At 32.4% G+C, this 19,999-nt stretch overlaps 2 protein-coding genes and 1 long non-coding RNA gene across 3 annotated transcripts; 2 read left to right on the top strand and 1 right to left on the bottom strand.

Annotated features, from left to right (window-relative positions):
* The first annotated feature begins 1,368 nt into the window (after window positions 1-1,368).
* LOC121174385 (secreted RxLR effector protein 161-like) lies at window positions 1,369-1,863 on the top strand. Its single transcript, XM_041013626.1, has one exon. The coding sequence runs from the start codon at window positions 1,369-1,371 to the stop codon at window positions 1,861-1,863; it is 495 nt and encodes a 164-aa protein (XP_040869560.1).
* A 10,923-nt stretch (window positions 1,864-12,786) lies between these two features.
* Window positions 12,787-17,363, top strand: LOC100800998 (DNA-damage-repair/toleration protein DRT111, chloroplastic). Its single transcript, XM_003556494.5, has 2 exons — window positions 12,787-13,901; window positions 16,862-17,363. The coding sequence occupies exons 1-2, from the start codon at window positions 13,020-13,022 to the stop codon at window positions 17,156-17,158; spliced, it is 1,179 nt and encodes a 392-aa protein (XP_003556542.1). The 5' UTR covers window positions 12,787-13,019; the 3' UTR covers window positions 17,159-17,363.
* A 675-nt stretch (window positions 17,364-18,038) lies between these two features.
* On the bottom strand, window positions 18,039-19,999 carry LOC102662863 (uncharacterized). Its single transcript, XR_005890188.1, has 3 exons — window positions 19,758-19,999; window positions 19,501-19,640; window positions 18,039-18,566 (listed from the first exon to the last, which is right to left on the bottom strand). It is a non-coding gene; the product is annotated as an uncharacterized lncRNA (long non-coding RNA).

Genomic DNA, 19,999 nt, shown 5'->3' with positions numbered 1-19,999 from the left:
GACACCTAGTATAATGCACCTGCATGTTTGGGGTTTTCAAGCAAAAATAAGGGTTTATAATCCACAAGAAATAAAATTGGATGCAAGAACAATCAGTGGATATTTCATCGATTATCTAGAAAAGTCAAAGGGGTATATGTTTTATTGTCCTAATCATAGTATGAGAATTATCGAAACTGGAAATGCAAGGTTCATTGAAAATGGTAAAATCAGTGGGAGTATAGTTCCACGAGATGTGGAAATTAAAGAAGTTAGAGTGCAAGTCCCTTTAGCTTGTGCCTCTAGCAGTAAGGTGATTGCTTTTTTAGTTGTTGTTCAAAACAATAATGAAGAAGAACAACACAATAATCCGCCCATGATACATAATGAACCTATAGTGGAAGAACCACAAGAAATAACATTAAGGAGGTATCAAAGAGAAAGGAGACCATTTATTTTGAATGACTATGTGGTATGCCTACATGAAACAGAAATAGACTTAAGCATTAATGATAATGGTCCAGTTTCATTTTCACAAGCTGTAAGTTGTGATAATTTTGAGAAGTGGTTAAATGTCATGAAAGAATAGATAAATTCCATGGAACATAATGGTGTTTGGGACCTTGTAGAATTGCCAAAGGGTTGTAAGAGAGTTGGTTGTATAGCCTAAACGTGACTCTCATGGCAACCTTAAATGTTACAAGGTAGACTTGTTGGTAAGGGATTTACTCAAAAAGATGACATTGAGAGACATTTTCACTAGTCTCATGAAAGGATTCTTTCAAGATTATCATGACATTAGTGACCCATTATGACTTGGAGCTACATCAAATGGATGTGAAAACTACCTTTCTTAATGGAGATTTAGAGGAGAATATTTATATGGACCAACCTATGGGGTTCTCGGTTGAAGGAAAGGAACACATGGTGTGAAAATTAAAGAAATTAATATAGAGTCTTGAGCAAGCTTCCTGCCAATGGTATTTGAGGTTAATGATACCATTGTTTCCTTTGAATTTAAGGAAAATATTGTTGATCGGTGTATATATCTAAAGGTCAATGGAAGTAAAGTTATTTTTCCAATTCTGTATGTTGATGATATCTTGCTTACAACTAATGATCTCGGTCTTCTTCACGAGACTAAAAAGTTTCTCTCTAGAAACTTTGAAGTGAAAGATATGGGTGAGAAAAACTATGTGATAGGAATAGAAATATTCTGTAATAGATCACAGGGATTGTTAAGCTTATCTCAGAAAACATATATCAATAAAGTACTAGAGAGATTTAGGATGGAAAAGTGCTCAACATAACTCATTCCAATTTAGAAAGGAGACAAATTTAGTCTCACACAATGTCCTAAATGATCTGGAATAAAAACAAACGGAAGCAATGTCGTATGCATCTGCTGTTGGGAGTATTATGTATACTCAGATTTGTACTCAACCAAACATAAGCTCTGCAACTGGAATGTTAGGAAGATATCAAAGTAATTCAGGAATGGAACATTGGAAAGCTGTAAAGAAAGTTCTGAGATACTTACAAGGAACGAAAGATCACATGCTTACATATAGGAGGTCTGATCACCTTGAGGTGATTGAGTATTCAGACTCAGACTTTGTTGGATGTGTAGATACAAGAAAATCCACTCTTGGCTTTGTATTTCTCTTAGCCAGAGGAGCAGTATCATGGAAGAGTGCAAAGCAATCAGTTGTTGCTACATCTACCATGGAAGATAAATTTTTAGCATGTTTTGAGGCTACAATTCAGGCTAATTACTTGTGGAAATTTCTTTCATGGCTTAGAATTGCTGACAGTATTGCTAGGCCGTTGAAAATGTATTGTGATAACTCTACAACAGTATTTTTCTTTAAGAATGACAAGTAATCTAAGGGTGCTAAGCATATAGAATTGTAGTACTTTGTCATGAAGGGAGAAGTTCAGAAACAAAGAGTGTCAACAGAACATATTAGCACAAACTTTATGATTGTTGACCCTTTGACAAAGGGATTACCGCCTAAGACATTTATAGAACATGTTGAAAGTATAAACATTATTGTTATTGATGATCATTAAGTGTAATTATCTTATGCATTTTAATGACACTCTAAGCTCATTTATGACATGTTTCTAATTACCTGTTCTATATGTTTGCATGTATATTTGTATTAGAATAATGTTAACGGATTTTGTCTTGAATAAAGACATTATGTTGGACCGATTATATACTCCTAACTAATGGTTATATTAATGTAGTACATGGAAGGGAATATGTCGATTAAGTGATGTACAACCGCCATGACTCAAATTGGTTCCTATTCTTAATCATAAAATTATTGTGTACCTAATGTATAGAACGATTTAGTCATTTCAATGCACGTTATGTTAGCTTAATCTATTTATTTATTTAATCCATAATGTTTATTAATGTCACATGAGCCAAGTAGGAGAATGTTAGAATTAATGTCTTATGTGAGAGACATGTGACTTATGTAGGGACTAATAAATAAATAATTAATAGTTAGGGATTAAATTGTAATTGGGTTAAATAAAAAAAGTTTCTAAAGGTAATTGGTACTTGATGGAAGTAGTGGTTATAAAAGGGGTTAATACCCACTAATGTAAAATATGGTTCCCTTCTTGACAGAAAAGCATTCTCTCTAATCTGTAACTATTACAAACGTAGAGAGACAAAAAAAAAGTCAAGGGAGTGAAATCTTGTTTCTCTCCTCTTCCAAGAAATCAAAGTGCACTGGAGAGAAGTCTCACTATAGAGAAAGGTACACATTATTTATCTATTATTTGCGAGAATCATAGGTTTCAAGATCCTATTGGTTTCCTATAATTGTTAATCTAGAAAACCCTTAAAAAATTTTAAAAGTCAGACGTGGTGTTAGGGGCCCAGTGGCTCAAAAAACTTGGGTCTTTATTGATGGATTACCAGGCTTTGACTATGAAGTTTGCCCAAGGTCCTCACTATATTGAACTAAAAGGAGAAACATCCACTGACCCAACTCAGTTGAGTTACAACCATTTGTGCAAGCTTCTCACGAGAGATCAGGTCGCAAAGTTACGTATCACTAACCCTGATTTGGGTGATTATACCCCTCTCCATCATGCACATGTGCTTAATCTAACCTTTCGCCCGTTATTCCATGACCATGCATTCCTATTGGAGGAATCTTCTCATCATTTGTTGTTGGTGAGGCCTACAAATCATTCTATTCCACTACTCCAAAATGTTGTTCCCATCACTGTTTGCCTTTACAGGTAACCCTATGCTCAGAAGTTAAAGATTGAACACAAATAGATAAATTATTGGGCACTGGGTGGATTCAGCCATGCACAAGTTTGTGTTCTTCACTAGTCCTACTTCTCGAGAAGAAAGACAATTCCCATAACATGTGTGTGGATTGTTATTTTATGGACTATTTGTTTATTCCAGGAATACAAGACTATAAAATGTATCTTGCATGTGTTATGGGATATTAAAATAATTATTAACGTGTATATTTTATTCTTGAAAAAATCATAATCTTATCTTCAATCAATGTTTATTCTTATAGGAGGGTTAGGAAAAAATTATTCTTGTGTGACAATAATCAACATTCGTGAGTAAATATTTAGATATATCCTTCTTATTACCACTATCTCACTATTCTCTCACGTTCTTGAGAAAAAATAATTCAACCAGACACATGTTTTAATTATTCTTGAGAATATAAAAAACATTCTCAATTAATTTTAATAGTTAATCAAACATATTTTTTTTAAAAAATATCCAAGAATAATATTTCCATGTTATAATCTTAAGAATAATATTTTTTTGGAACAAATAAATGGTTCACAAAACAAACGTCTCATAGGAGTTTATAATAATTCACACAACTTATTCAATCAATTTTAATAGTTAATCAAACACTTTTTTTAATATTCAAGAATAATATTCTCATAAACAAATAAATGGTTCACAAAACAAATGAATAATAAGAATTTATAATAATTCACACAACTTATTCAACCAATTGAATTAGATTTCTCAGTCAGAGACTATTCAACATTTAAAAAAATCTACATCCAATTTTTTTAAATTAAGAACATGACTATATGAGGGTAAATTTATCCAAATTTTTTCATTTAAATAATCATCCATTTAATTTTGGCAATTTGTTTAGTTTTTTTCTACTCAAGAAATATTATTATATGTTCCATTAGAAAGAGGAAAAGCAAAAAAAAAAATAAAAAATATGAACATTGTGAATTTTTATAATATATTAGCATGCGTCATGTACAAGATAAATACTTATTTTATATAACAAAAAATTATTATATACAATATTAAATTTAAATTAAAATTATTGTCAAACAAATATTTTGAACATAAAATTATATTTTAATATTATGATATAAGGTATTTATATTGTTACATAAAGTTACGTTTAATTATTAATAATTTCTTTAAAAAAATATTTGAATTCAACTTAAAAACAAAAATTAAAAAATGAATAGTGCAACAAATATTATTAATTATTACTTTTTGTTATTTTTTCTCTTTGAATCTATTTTTTCATTTTGCATCAATGAAAAATAGATTGAAAGAAAATAAAAATAACAAAAATATTCAAAAATATTTTTTAAAGATTTTTTTTAAATGTTCTTGTTTTAAAAGGCAAGAAAAAATTATCATTTAAAATAGTTATTCTATTTTATATTTAGAGAGGGAAGAAATTTTAATAACAAATTAAATACAAATAATATAAGAAAATTTATTATCTAATAATTTAAAAATATTTTTAAAATTATAAAAATTCAATAACTTAAAAGAAACCTATGGTGATTCTCTTACTGGGGCACGTGCTAACCACCACGCCGTGCATTTGGTCCTCCCACCACCAAGATTGCCTTACCACTAGGGGTGGAAATGAGCCGAGTCAAGCCAAGCTTTACTAGGCTTGAGTTCGACTTGAGTTGAATACGTAAGGTTTAAGCTTAACTCATTACCTGTCATAGGCTTTTTTTGAAGGCTCGGCTCGACTTACATTTTGGCCTACGAGCATATTTAAAAGCTTGCTTAAAGACGTCTTTGATCAATTAATTATTTTAAAGCCTAGTGAAATACTAACTAAAAAAAAGAAACTTATAAAATTTCATATAACTAATGTACAAATCCAAAAATAATTGATAAACGAAATCATATTGAATTCAAGTCGTTAAAACACAAAGTATATCAAAAGAAAATGAAAAAAAGCATAATATTAAAAAAATGTATGAATTAGAGATGATTTATACTAATATAGTCAAACAAAAATATTTAAATTATTTGAAAATATCTTTACAAAATATTCTTTTCCTTGGAAGTATTAATCTAGTTGCATTATCCTTTTAACTTTAATCTCTATCTTTTTGGCATAGATACAAGAACTTAGAGAAAGAAAATGAATTAAAAAGTGAGAATGCAAAGGGACGTGTGTAGAGGTGAAATGCGTACAGGTCACAATCCAATTTAAAAGTACTTTTATTTTCTATTTATTATTTTATAAGAATTTGAAGAATTTTAATTTTTTTTATTTAATAATAATAATAGTTATTATTATTATTATTATTATTATTATTACTTAAACAGGTCGGCTTGTCAAGTTTAACAAGCATTTTTTATAGTTTGGGTTTAACCTTTTTATCTAAAAAAGCTTTTTAAAAAGCTTAAGCTTGACCTTTATAGTAAACAAGTCAAGCTGAGTTGAACCTTAAATAGGTCGACAAGCTGCTTGGCCCTAAATTTTTCAACTGCATGTGATCCTAAACAATATAATTTATTGTCAAATAAATCATTAAACATTATAATTTAATGATAAAATGATCTCACAAATTTAATGGTAAGACTAATTTATTGTAGTTTTACATATTCATGAACTAAATTTGTCTTTCTCATTATTTTTTAAAGATCAATTTGTTTTATGAGATGAATTTAACTATTTTTCCTTTAAAAGAATGAGAGAAATCTTTTTGGATGAAACCAAATACCACTTTATGGTTCCCACGTATTCTCTTCCCATCCATCATCATTCTTATATCACTCTCACACGAACAGAACCTCCCTTAGCTAAACGGGTTCAATATCACCCACACTTTCTCTCTTTTTCAACAAACACACACCAAGCACCTCATAGTATACTCATATAGCAAGAACTCTCTCTGTTTATATATATATATATATATATATATATATATATATATATATATATATATATATATATATATATATATATATATATATAGCACACACACACTCTAGTACATTTGAGGACATACAATATAAATTGAATATTATGTGATTACATAAAAAGAAATCCTAATAAAGGAGAAACATAGACTCTGAGTAAAAAACAAGCTAAATTCCTAAGAAAACAAATAAAATCCTAATAGATTCCCCAAGCTATACTAATTATCATCCTCATTCTTAGATCCCTCTAAAGCAAACAAGAAAACATCCATGAAGTTAAGGCGGGAGATGATTAGTGTCATGAACCTTCAATGGCCAATACTAATTACCTTTGGCCAGACTAGGATTTGCTATAGAGGATCATTAAAGGGCTCATGAGCAAACTAAGCCTCATCATCTTATGTTGAAGCATGACCCTTTTTGGAATCAAATGTTGTAATGACAACAAACTTTTAAGAAGTAAATTCTAAGTCTGTTAGGCTTAAGCTACTAATAAGTGTTTGAATTTAAGATAAGACTTGATCAAGAAGCATTAGGAAAGGTGTCAACTATCAGGTTATAGCATACCAACCCTCTATACATAGATTATGCACAATCATAAGTAGGACTACTAGAAGGAGAGTTTATCAGAAGCATGGAAGATTGGTTTTGCTTTCTTAGATCAAAGTGTACCAAGATTAGAAGCTTTGTAAGATCAGATATAGGATTAGAAGATATCTTTAGTCAAAGGGTAGATATGAAAATCTACACACGAATCAAGTACCATCAAAAGATGCATAACTAAGAAAATTAACAATGACGACATTAGCATTTATAATGTTTAGAAAAGCACACCATAAGCAATAACATGATCAAAAGTAACACAAAAGTCTTAGAAGCACTAATACATAAGCAATAAGCTCTTAATAAGACTTGTAAGTAATTTAGAGGCACAAAACTTGTAGATATCATCAAGTCTTGATTATAGAAAAGCAACCAAAAGAAGAAAAAAAAAATCTTGCACCAACACTATAGTCATCAAAAGCAACAACACAAAAATATTCTACAGAAGAATCAATCTTCTATAGTAGCAACTCATGACAAAGTTAAAGATGTCATGAACCACTAACAGATAACAAAGACCAACTATCACAATTTTGAAATTCAAATTATGCAACTAGTACATGTACTAAGGAAGCAAAAGTGTTAGCATGTAAAGTTTAGATAGACACTTAATAATTAAAGGTAGTAATGGGAGCACACGATTATAATTCTCCAATATGGAGATTCTTCCACTATACAAAAGAATAGTAGGGTTACAAGGATGTGTTTACAAAATTGACTCACTCTACAGTGCCTCACTCAAGCTTGAGGATAGAGACTTCCCAAACTATTTATATTCTCTCTCAAAGCGGCTCTCTAACTTTCTAGCTTTCTCACTCTAAGAAGTGGATTCACTCTTGTCTTGGATGGTTAGGAATGAAGGCTCCTACCTTTATTTATACTACTCCACCTCCACAATGAATGGTGGATATTACTTGTATCCTAGGGTGGAGATTAATTCTCTAGAATGCTCCACACATTCTAGCAGTCTCTACACTCTTCTACTCCCTTTCATACTCTTCCATAAGGTTCCACACATCTCCAGAATATTCTAGAGGTTTTCACAAGCTTCAAGAGAGTTCTACACTACTTTAGAGTTCTACAGGACGTTCTAGAAACTTCTACACTTTTCTAGAAAGCTCTAGAATTTTCTAGAACCTCTCCAATTAAGGAGGGATCCCAACAAATATGTATCGCCAATTTCTGGATGCAAAGAGATCTGTTGTTGCCCAGGTTTTTTCTCTCTCCCTCCGTCCTTTTCTCTCCCCCAATCTGTTGAGTCTTTATGTTGGGGGGTCACTTCTACTTGCTTTCATATAATTCGTAGGAGGTGATGTTGCTCCGGTGAACTAGTTCGTCTTTATGATGTATTAACAGAATTCTATTCATGTTGTGTTTATGGATGTGAGTAGGAACTTGCTGCTTGTTGAGTATTGGGTAAATTAACACCCATGAGCTTCAAGTCATGTTAGGTAAAATTCGGTCGTTTATCATGGATCTTAAACATATTTAAGCCTAAAAAATATATGTAAATGCAAATGTTTCATTTCCTTAATTTAATTGGGTAAATAATTGCATAATGAGATATCTTTATGTTTTAGCTATGCCTTTTTCTAAATTTGTTAACAAAAATAATTGCTGTAGTCAAGGGATACAAGAGGCAAGAGGGCAACTCTAGCTTGACAGTGAAGTAATAATACACTGGAGTTTGTTGATGTGGTGGAAGCTACTCTTTGATATTCCTTTCTCCTGAAGACGTCTTCTCTGTACATTGCACCTCCTTAATAGTAAATTTGTATAGGAATTGATTGTAGTTCAATTAATCATTTGTTGTATTTGATAATGTAAATTCTCCTAGCAATATTACGAATAAAATATGAAAAGAGAAATGTTTTCCCAAGTTAGTTTTTTCTCTGAAATTTTATTTTCTGTTATGTGAAATTACAGGGCTTAACGGGGGTTGTAATGAATGGTAGGTATTTTTTGTTTTATATCCAATCCCTCATGTTTCATCTATGTTTTCCTTCTATTTATTACTTTCACGATGAATAGTATTTTTCGTTGTATAATTCAATCACTAAGGTTCATCTATTTTTTCCTTGGATAAAAATGAAACATTATAAAATAAGTCTCACCTAAACATAAAATAATAGAAAATAATCATAAGATGAAATATTACATAAATAAGTCTAACATAACATGAAGAAATACAAAATTTGTCTGGAGTCCATAACATCATTCTTGGTTTGTCTTTCTCCTCCTCCTTTGATAAGTACACCGCCAAGTGTCTGATTGATTGTGCAAGTATCGATGATTCATGAGTAATGTTATAAGTGTTAGTGCCATTAAGCTTCGTCCTCAGATCAGTCAATCAATCATTACATATTTTGCGTAATCCTTTCAAATGACTACAAAAAGGTAAATAAATAATTAATGACAGTTTGATTATCATTTAATTTAAGGGACAAAAACATGAATAGTTGCCAAACAATAATCTTTAATCATGCTTAAATTGTGGTTAAATCAACAAGAATAATAATAATAATAATAATAATAATAATAATAATAATAATAATAATAATAATAATAATAATACTTTCAATCTTTTTTATAAAAAAATCTAAATAAATTCATTGAATCATATCGAAAGTATAGTCACGAGAGAAGTGGCATATCATATATTACTTTTAGTCTTTTATATAAGAAAAAACAACATAGGTTATTTTTTGGTCATTATAAAAAATATAGAATCCCTTTTAAATGTATTAATTGATAAAAAAAATTATCTTAATTTATTATGATATCTATTAATGAGATATTTATTCATTTCTTATTGAAATGCATGTATTTATATTAACAAAGTAAGACATTCTCATCATTTGAAATAACTATCTTTTAAATAATTTTATGAGTATTTTTTGAATTAAATTAAAATTTATGACATTATTAATCAAAATTAATCAATTTAATAAATTTTATTGGTCTTGAATGATTGTCTTTGCTTCTTATATATAAGAGGAGAGATACTAACTTTTTTATTTATGAAAATATCATAACTTTATAACATTAAAAACTAAAGATAAAAGCATAACTTTATAAGTAGCTAACATTTAAAGTACACATAAAATTTCAACAACAATAAGTTTCTAACATTATTGAAACTTAGACTTGAGTATTAATCAACATTGTTTTATAAGTCTCTAACATTTAAAGTATACAAATTAATTATTTAATCCTAGGAATATTTTCTTTTTGGAATGTTATTCTTGAGTATTAAAAAAAAACGTGTAATATCTAACATTAATTATTTTATTACTTCATAACCATGAAAATAAAATTTCCTAATACCATATTTTTAAGAATAAATAAATATTTCATGAAACAATCATTTCCTAAGTATTTATTTTTTATTGATAGTGATGTATAATAGTGTTAGACTTTACTATTTTTACATTACCCATAATAAATTAATGATTATTAATAAGTGTAAAATTAGTAAATTAGTACATTTTTTTTTAAAAATCAAATGCATTAACACTTTTTTGTTAGTTTGTGTAGTTATGTTCAAAGTGTCATATAATAATAAGGACATGAAGGAGTAACATATATAACACAAATGGGACCACACATATCAATTTATTTATTTAGTAGTAAGATATATATATATATATATATATATATATATATATATATATATATATATATATATATATATATATATATATATTAGTATTAATAATATTATTAATATATTAATACTTTTACTTAAATACTTATACAAATATACTTCTACGTGAATATCAATATAAATTATTAATATTAGTATATACTTATAAAAATATATTAATAAAAAAAGTTGAATAATAATATTTCTATTATTAATAGTAGTATTTATATATTAATAAATTAAAGTTTAAATATATTTTTCTTATCTATAATATATCTTTTTGAATTTATATTTTTCTCAAATTGTGCAACTCATGTAAAGGACCTCGACTTGTTAAAGTTCATTACAAGGAATGAAAAAATGATAGAGATAGTAAGATTAGAAAAATCTAAGGTGAATAGAGAGATATATAACTTTTGATACAAATCTTCCTTAACCAAAACTCTCAAGGATTAGAGCCAAATTGTTTTATCCTATAGAGTTTCTATAAACACCTTCGAAAGAGGAGTCACATTAAAGATGTCATCCCACAAGGTGTAATAGGAGTTTGTCCTTAAGCAAAACCCTGTGAGAGAAAACACATAAAAGCAATTAAAGGATTTCTACTTCTAGAGTTGTCTGAGTGACACAATGATTGTCGTGGGTGTCAACAATAGTTGCTGTTGAGATTTTGTCCTAGAGAGGCTAATGAAAGAATACTTAGGTATTGGAGCCTACAAACGCTTAAAAGAATACTAATGAAGAACATGTAGAGACTTAGAGAATACTAATGAAGGCTTGTAAAGGCTTAAAGAATGTTCTTGAAGGGCCTATAGAGGCTAGGAGAATACTAAGTGAAACTTATGGAGATTTAGAATACTAGTGTAGCCTGCAGAGGCTTGAGAAGAATATTGGGAAAGCCAAAGGAGACTTAAGGAGAAAGAATACCTAGTGGTTGGTGTTTGTGTTAATAGAAATCCTACAATTGTTGGAATTGAATGTAGTCAAAGATTTATGGGTGAACCAATATAAATTCTATGTGCGGACTTCCTTTTCTTTATGCTTCCCATGCATTTATTTGTTTCATCTTTATCATATCTTTCGATAAGTATTTAGATTTACATTGAGTTAACATTATTACATTTAAACAATATTTTTTTTAAAAAGGTTTATAACTTCATAACCAACATAAGTTTTAAGTATAAAAAATTGATTTTGGCAATAAGGTTTAGATTGATTCTAAATCTTTTGAGAAATAATACTTTATAAGATACTTGATATACATAGACTAATTATTTGATATCTCAAATAAGAAAGGAAGTATCTCCTTAAAACTAACTTCTGATATCCAAGCTAGAGGCTTTAAAGGAAATATCAGAAGCACTATTTTGAATGTGCAGAAAAGGCCAAAATCAATTTAGTATTATTATTCAACCTCCATTCTAGTGATCAATTAATCCATTTTAATTGGTATTAAGAGCTCATCCTTTGAGGGTTAAGCACACTTAACCGTGTAAAAGGAAAATATCCTAAATAATTTATGGCAAGAATAAACATCGGAGAAGGAGCATCATGAGCATCCATAAGCAAGTCACTAAGCACAAATGGAAGGGACAAAATGAAGTCCCAGGATGTAAGCACATACACTCATATCAGAAGAAACTCTAAATGAATTCAAGAAGTAAAAGATCTAGCTGCAGAAAAGCTAGATGAATTGTAAAGAGTCCATGAACAAAGAATCATGGATAAAGACTTGTCAAAAAGAGGGAAGATATACGTCAAGGCAAACATTGTGTTTGAGACATTTGCACAACAACTAGTGGATTCTCAAGAAGAAAAAGAAGAACATCAAGCAATAACTTCTCAAGAAAAAGATGGACTAACAATCATCTTCAAAAAGAACTCAAAAGTTGAGATTCATAAGAAAAAATGTCATCAACCCAAGAAGCATCCTTAGAAGCAAGAAGAGAAAAATTCACAATCAAATATTAAGGCAAGTGATTCTAAATAAAATAAATAAATAAAAGACCCAACATGACATTTAGTCTTAAAAAACCTTAAATCAAGCTTTTTCCTAATACACATTGTTGTTAAATTTTTCAATTAAACAGTGACATTTAGACATTTTTTAAAAATTACAAGACAAATTTCTAAAAGAGTTTTTTTTTTCCTTTTAAACTAGCAAAGGTTATTTAATATTAAAAAAATTCACATCCACTTTTTTTTTTTTTTTTAATTTAAGAACGTGATGATACACAAGTAAATTTATTTAAATGATTATCCATTTTATTTCGACAATTTTTATTTTTATTTTTTTCAACTCAAGAAATATTATCTCTCATTAAAACAAAAAAACTTTTTTTTTTTCTTAAAACACTGGACTTTTAAGTTTTTTAACTACTAAAGTTCATGAATCCTCCCTCTGCCGCTACGCGATCAGAGTAGGGCTCAACCGTGAAATCGACCCATTGAGCTCACTCAGCCGCAGTCAGTGTTTCGTTCTGTGTTATGATGAGCCAATCCCTAATCTAATACCCACTATCTATCTTTTCTTCAGAATTAGAATCCAATTTCGGTTTGGTTCGGTTTTGGAAAATGTTGGGTGGTCTATACGGAGACCTTCCTCCACCTTCCTCCGCCGAGGAAGACAACAAGCCCACCCCCAACGTCTGGTCCTCCAGCACCAAGATGGCTCCCGCCACGCTCCGCAAGCCCGCCTCCCTCTTCGCTCCCCCCCAAACCCTCCTCCGGGCCCAGCCCAAGCCCAGGCCCACCACCACAACCATCCCCAAGCCCATCCTCTCCTCCTCGCCCGCCCCTCCCCCTGATGACGCCCTCCTCCAGCCCGCCCTCGTTGGCGTCCAGTCCACCGTCCTCGAAGAATACGACCCGACCCGGCCCAACGACTACGAGGACTACCGCCGCGACCGCAAGCGCAAAGCCCGTGAGGCCGAGATGCTGCGCGAGCTCGAGCGCCGCCGCCACGAGGAGGAAGAGGAGGAGAAGGAAAGGGAAAAGGAAAGAGAAAGAGAGAGAGAAAGAGATCACAGCAATAACAACGATTCGTCGTCGTCGAGGCTTAATGTTTCCGGCGAAGAGGCGTGGAGGAGGCGCGCTGCGATGAGCGGGGCGGGGTCTGGGTCGGGGGCGGTGTTGGTGCCGAGGTCGCCGTCGCCACCCCCGGGGAATGTGGACGGGTTTACAATCGGGAAGTCGGAGACGGGGGGATTGGGGGTTGGGGCTGGCGGGCAGATGACGGCGGCGCAGCGGATGATGGCGAAGATGGGGTGGAAGGAAGGGCAGGGGCTGGGGAAACAGGAGCAGGGGATCACCACGCCTTTGATGGCGAAGAAGACCGATAGACGAGCCGGGGTTATTGTGAATGCCAGTGACAACAACAATAGCAGCAGCAGCAAGAAAGTTAAGAGTGTTAACTTCAATGGTGTGCCTACCAGGGTGCTGCTGCTCAGGAACATGGTATGTCACATTTTGAGTGACTTATTTGTATTTTGATATGTTAATTGTCAAGTGCCGTTGATTCTTAGTGATGTTGAAATTTACTGAATCTTGTGAATTGTGATTGTTAGTAAGGATTGTGTTTTATGTGGTAATTTGTGAGCTTGATCAGTTGATCTGTGGCTGTTTTCTCTGATTGGTTGTTGTCAGTTGATTTGGAGGTTGCTGCCTTAGATGAGCTGGTCTTGTGTGAACTTTAGATTAGGTGAAGATTTCGCATTTTTTGCTGTTGCTTCACTTGGTTGTGATGTTGTAGAATGTAGATTATGGTGTGCGTGCTGTGGAGTTTTGGTTTTAAAACTAGCAGGGGGTTAGTTTGTTCTTTTGTTGTTTTTGCAAAAGATGAGGCATTGTGATGTTTTGGTTTGGTGAGCGATGGATGTGATTTTAATAATCTATGGTTTCGTGCATGGATTTAAGTTTAACGCTATGGGCTATGATATGCTTAGAGCACTTGACTTATCAAAATGAACAATGGTTTCAAGTGGACTAACCAAACTCAAGGAACTGCTTTTGTCTGTGCAAGGATTATGAAGCTTGAACACCAATTTAGACTTTCCCGGAAAAAAAAAAAAAACTAGGATGTTACTCCATGTAAATTTCCACCTATAAATTACTAAGGTATTCTTTTTGTCAATGTGATAAAGAGGTCACTGCTGGACTGATCAGCAGCCATGACGAGGAAGGATTGAACAGAGTCTATCTTAACGACTAAAGAAAATAGTATTGCCGTAGCCATGACCATAGATTTGTGTGTAGTACTTAGCTGCTAAATGAGCTTTCCAACGGTCAATATAGCCATTATGGACCAACTTCAACTATAAACTCCCACTGACAAATAGCTATTACCCTTTAGTTTAGATACTTGATCTAGTGTGTTTTTAGAATGTAGGGAAGGCATCTAGTCTATCATTGCTTGGTGCCAATTAGGATGAGATAGTGCTTCACTTGAGGTTTTAGGAATGCAAACAGAGGACAGGACAGGCTTCAAGTAAAAGTGTAGTATTGTGTATGAGGAATGAATGTGCTTGGCAGAAAGTTGAAGCAGCATCTGTTGAGGATAAATATACATTTGAATTTTGAAGTTTGTTTACCAAAAGAAGATTACGAAGAATGGAATAGGAATTGTGCCTCTATGCTTCTTTATTGTCTATTGGTCTTTTGTAGTGCCAAAGCAATTACATGAATGGCAGTATACTCTGCACTCCTTGAACAAGAAATTGTTTAGTTTTAACCCCAAGTTTTCTCTAAGCATGAAAAGAAGCTCATGTTAGTTGGTCTCAAGAAATTATGCTTGTGAAATCTTAACTCTTGCAACGAGTAGAAACTAGTGAAAAATCCTATTACATAATCATCATCATTCTTTCCTTTAAAGATTCATTATTCAAATATAATTTTCACTGATAACATGTTGGCAAACATTCATCCTTTTTCGTAACAGAGAAGCATGTCTGTATGACACATATTCATTCTTTAATTTTTCGTTGAAGTTGATAGTGATGTACTGATCAGTATCTTACATCCTTTTAAGTGTTTGATCATCAGGAATGCCACTGCTTATGATATATTTAGCTTGTTAATTTGCTGATCAATTAGCTTGAGATATCTTGGTTAATCCCTTTTTACTTCCACTGTAAACGAGTAACTTGTTTCTCAATTGCCCTGCTCTCAAAGTATTATGTTGTTAATGCAGTATGAGGGGATGATATAAATTACTAATTTATGATGTGTTTGTAAATTTTGAGTTAGGGATGTTTGCTTCTTTGAACTTATTCTCATTGTTTCACAATGCTATCATAGGATAGGATATAAGCCATTTTTTGTAATTGTGTTTTTGAGATGAGACCTGGGAGGGGAGGTTCCTGCCATAATATTTTGAAATAATTGAAATTTGTCAGTCTCTGTTTTATAGTTTCAAAGTTCTGTTTCATTATTTTGGGAAGTTTATGGTTATGACCTTGATAAATACCCAAGTCACATTTAACTTTGTGCATGCACTGAAATGTTTGATATTTAACTTTGTGCATGCTCTGAAATGTTTGATATTTAACTTTGTGCATGCACTGAAATGTTTGATAAAATAATTCTGGACTTTTTCATAGTTTGTGTCTGGACACTGGGTTTTAAAACAAATTGGTGTGCATCATTTGTTTCCTCTTTTTGCACATTACAAGTGCTGAGATTTGACCACTGAAGTAACATGTCAGATTGAAGTGTTTATTTGATCATGTTTTTGTTGACATTGATTAGAAGAAATTTTCTTTGAAGAGTAGAGAATAAGCAGTCTGTCCTAAGATGAAAATAAATAATAGTTCTCCCAAACCCAATTCCCACAAAAACCAAAATTAGAAACTTGTGACGCAACCATCTGTTCTGAAGTGCTTTCCAATCCCAAAAATTGGAATTCTGCACACTAATCTTTTCTCGTGTAGTAAATGGTTGCAGCTTTTTACATTGAATTGTAGTTTATGCAATAGTTATGAATTCCATCATGAGTCCAAGTGCTCACAAGATGGTGTGTTTGTATCCTGAAATTACACTTGAGCCTTAGTCTTCACAAGTATTCATAGGAGAAGAAAATAAGAACGTAAAATGAATTGAGCTTTTTCCATAGGCTGAAAACTTATGCACCTCAGCTTTTAGATAGCTTCTATAAAAGTTAAGTGCTTAAGTTAATTTTAAATTTGAGAGAAACTCAATTTATTTTACTTTCTTGTTTTCTTCTATAAGTACTAATGGAGAAGTTTATCCAAACAATTCATTTTATAAGTGTGCATATTTGCATACTTTGATGCCTAACTGGTTAATCTATGCCATGAAAAGCTCAACAGTGATTGCATTAGTTCATCCTAAAATGGAATTGGTGGTGTTGTAGATTAATTGATTGCATATGACTCACTATATGTACTTTCTTGTTGAAGGTGGGTCCTGGTGAGGTAGACGACGAGCTAGAAGATGAGGTAGGATCTGAATGTGCCAAATATGGAACTGTAACCCGAGTTCTGATATTTGAGATAACAGAGCCAAATTTCCCCGTTCATGAAGCAGTAAGAATCTTTGTGCAGTTTGAGAGATCTGAAGAAACAACTAAAGCGCTTGTCGACCTTGATGGTCGGTACTTTGGGGGTAGAGTGGTGCGTGCCTCATTTTATGACGAGGAAAAGTTTAGCAAGAATGAGTTAGCTCCAATGCCAGGAGAAATTCCCGGCTTTACTTGAAACAAGTGTCGGTTATTTTTTCTATTATTTTTGTAAGTTGTCCTAAGTGAATACCCTGAAGACTTGAGATTGAAGTTTAATACTTCATTACATGATAGTTGAGCGTTGTCATAAGTTTAATCTTGGTCCATGTTTTTTGTAAGTGACAAAGGGTTGTTGCTCAGGGAATTATTATGATCACAAGAACATTGAACGTTCCTTACTAGTTACTAGCGCTAATGTTGTCACTGTATATTCAAAGTTCCTTAATAGTATCATGATCAGTTGGAGATTAAGGTAGCATTGGATGAGCATGCACCACTTTAGTGTATGCATGCTAAAATGTTTTAAAAACTTGACTGAGGAGGAATTGCAGGAATTTCACTGCCCCCCACTCATTAAACAACCCAACATTAGATCGGTATGTTTTATTCCATTTCATTCTTTACCTTCCCACTTCATTTCATTTCCTTACTAAAACTCCGATATAAGTAGAACCATTAGCAAGGAAGAAAAGGGTAAAAATGTGAAGTGTTCAAACTTAAAATACTAACCCCTGCCCCAGCTCATATCATTGTATGCTTCTTACTTTGCTTTCCAAATTTCATTTTTTTAAAAAGTCCAATTTAGATTTATAAATTGTATGAATGCTTGCAATTCACATGGTTGAAAGTTGAAAATGTATTTGGTCCTCTTTCACGTCTGTGTTTGGATTATTGAGTTCAAAACAGCTTATAACTAAAAAAATATTGAGAGAATTTTTTTATACAAAGGCAATTTTTTCCTTGAAAAGCATTCAAAAATCATCATGTACTAAAAAATTAAAAGGGTCCTATCCTATCTCCACCCTCCAAATCTAACAAGTTACACAACCCAAAGTAAATCAAGAAAATTGCAGAGTTAGCCCAGAAAGTACTGATGACAATAATAAAATTCAAGTGGTATTTATACATAGAACATAGCACATAAATTTACTATTCCTAACAAGTTGTGGCAGGGGACAACAATCACAACATCCATGCACTAACATACAAAAGTTATCCAATTATACAAAAGTTATCCAATAACCCTGAACCATTTCAGAATGAAAAGGAAAATGAAATGCATTAGATGGTTAGAATACTAGTTAAGGACAACTGGATTTTCCCGACTGTGACCTATGATCGTTTCATTCTCTTGACCTATGATCATTCTCTAAGAATTTGAACTTCCAAGATGACTTTCTTGTCACTGCTTTCCATGAGCTAAAAAATGCAAGCATCTCCAACCCTGAAATCGTTGTCGGCAACAAACTTTTTCCAGCCTGCGACACCAAAAGTCTTGTGTTTGCTTTGTCCATAATACACCTGTCCCAGCTCTTGCCCCCATAGATGAGAATGGTAGGGACCTCAATAGAAGGAAGTTTTGACCGTAAGTTCATCACCGGCATCTATATGCAATACAAGATTTTTAAAATGATTTTCCTTTGTATACAAACATGGAATTGTCTTGTGTGCTTCAGTGTGTCCAGCATTTCTCAAGGCATAGTAAAGAAAGAAATCAATTTTTGCTATGATAGCGTGTTTGGATTAGTATATGTGATTCGCATTTAATCAAATTTTCACATCCAAAATGCACCAAAAACAACTAAAAGTTACTTTTGTGATCCACGTTTGAGTTATGCAGATGTGAATCCAAACACGCTATAGATGTATGGACCTTTATGAAACAAAAAATGAAGTAATTAAACTCCAATGTTTCCAAGCATAAAACCAAAAATGTGCTAAAAATTATTGGCCATGAGTATGTTTAACTAAATACAAGACCATGATAAGACACAGGTAATAAGTTAGACATAACGATGCATCAACAAAAACATTAGAATCACAAGAGTACGGTGAAAGATACATTGAATTTAGTCAAGCCTGTTCTTTCAAATGTTTTATTGACTTTATTCTATTTTACCTTTGTAGTTGATGTACACAAACATGCATCTGCTAGGCCCTAATCCATAATCTTAAATTCACCTCACTTCTAAGGAAGAGTGATATAATATCATACCAAATTATGATCAACAATAGTTGACATAAGTGGTAGAGACTTGGGTCTCTTGACCAAATAGTCTAAGATGTGAATCTTGGTCAGTTGTTGGATATAAAATAAATTGCATTCGGAAGAGTATACCTACCTTGTGTCCACCCACGATCTCCGACGAAGATTAATCAATACTTCCGGCGGAGGTTATTTCATACCAGTACCATGTTAAACAATTTTTTCTCTTTACCAAATTATGGTCATTTGACCTCTTTATCTTTTTTGTCTTTTATACTTCTAAAAACGAATGAAATAACATATGGGGTCTGTAAAACCAAGTACAAAATTACCATGTAATAACGGGGATGAAGATTTGTAGGTGAAAGAACACAATGACAGTATGGTTTTCCTGAAAGTGGTTTAACCTCATCCCATTGAAAATTTGTTGTAGGATCAGGCAGCAGTGGTAATGGGACTCTACCACTATCCCCTGCAAAAGAAAAAGAAAAAAGAAACAGCAAGTTAGTGATAAATGTTTTAGGTGAAAGTTTTATCTTGACAAATAAGAATGATGTATGTAACATAAATAGTTTCTAGGGATCACTACCTATCCAATCATGATTATTCTTCAAAACGTTTGCTGACTGAAACAAAAACTAAGATGAACTCCAGTTTGTAAATTTGGTATGAAACACTTTGGAAGATCAACAATCGTAGAAGGAAAACATATGAAATGGATTAAGCTAAAATCAAGCAAACACGTTATTCAGCACGACAAGGCATTCGCCGTTGACATGTTTTGCATAACCAGTTATTTGAAGTGCCTGCTAAGGTATTTGATAACTAGTA

Source organism: Glycine max, chromosome 20 (assembly GCF_000004515.6).
Source record: "Glycine max cultivar Williams 82 chromosome 20, Glycine_max_v4.0, whole genome shotgun sequence".
In the NCBI taxonomy this organism is placed as follows: domain Eukaryota; kingdom Viridiplantae; phylum Streptophyta; class Magnoliopsida; order Fabales; family Fabaceae; genus Glycine; species Glycine max.
This window is presented reverse-complemented; position numbering and strand designations above follow the sequence as displayed.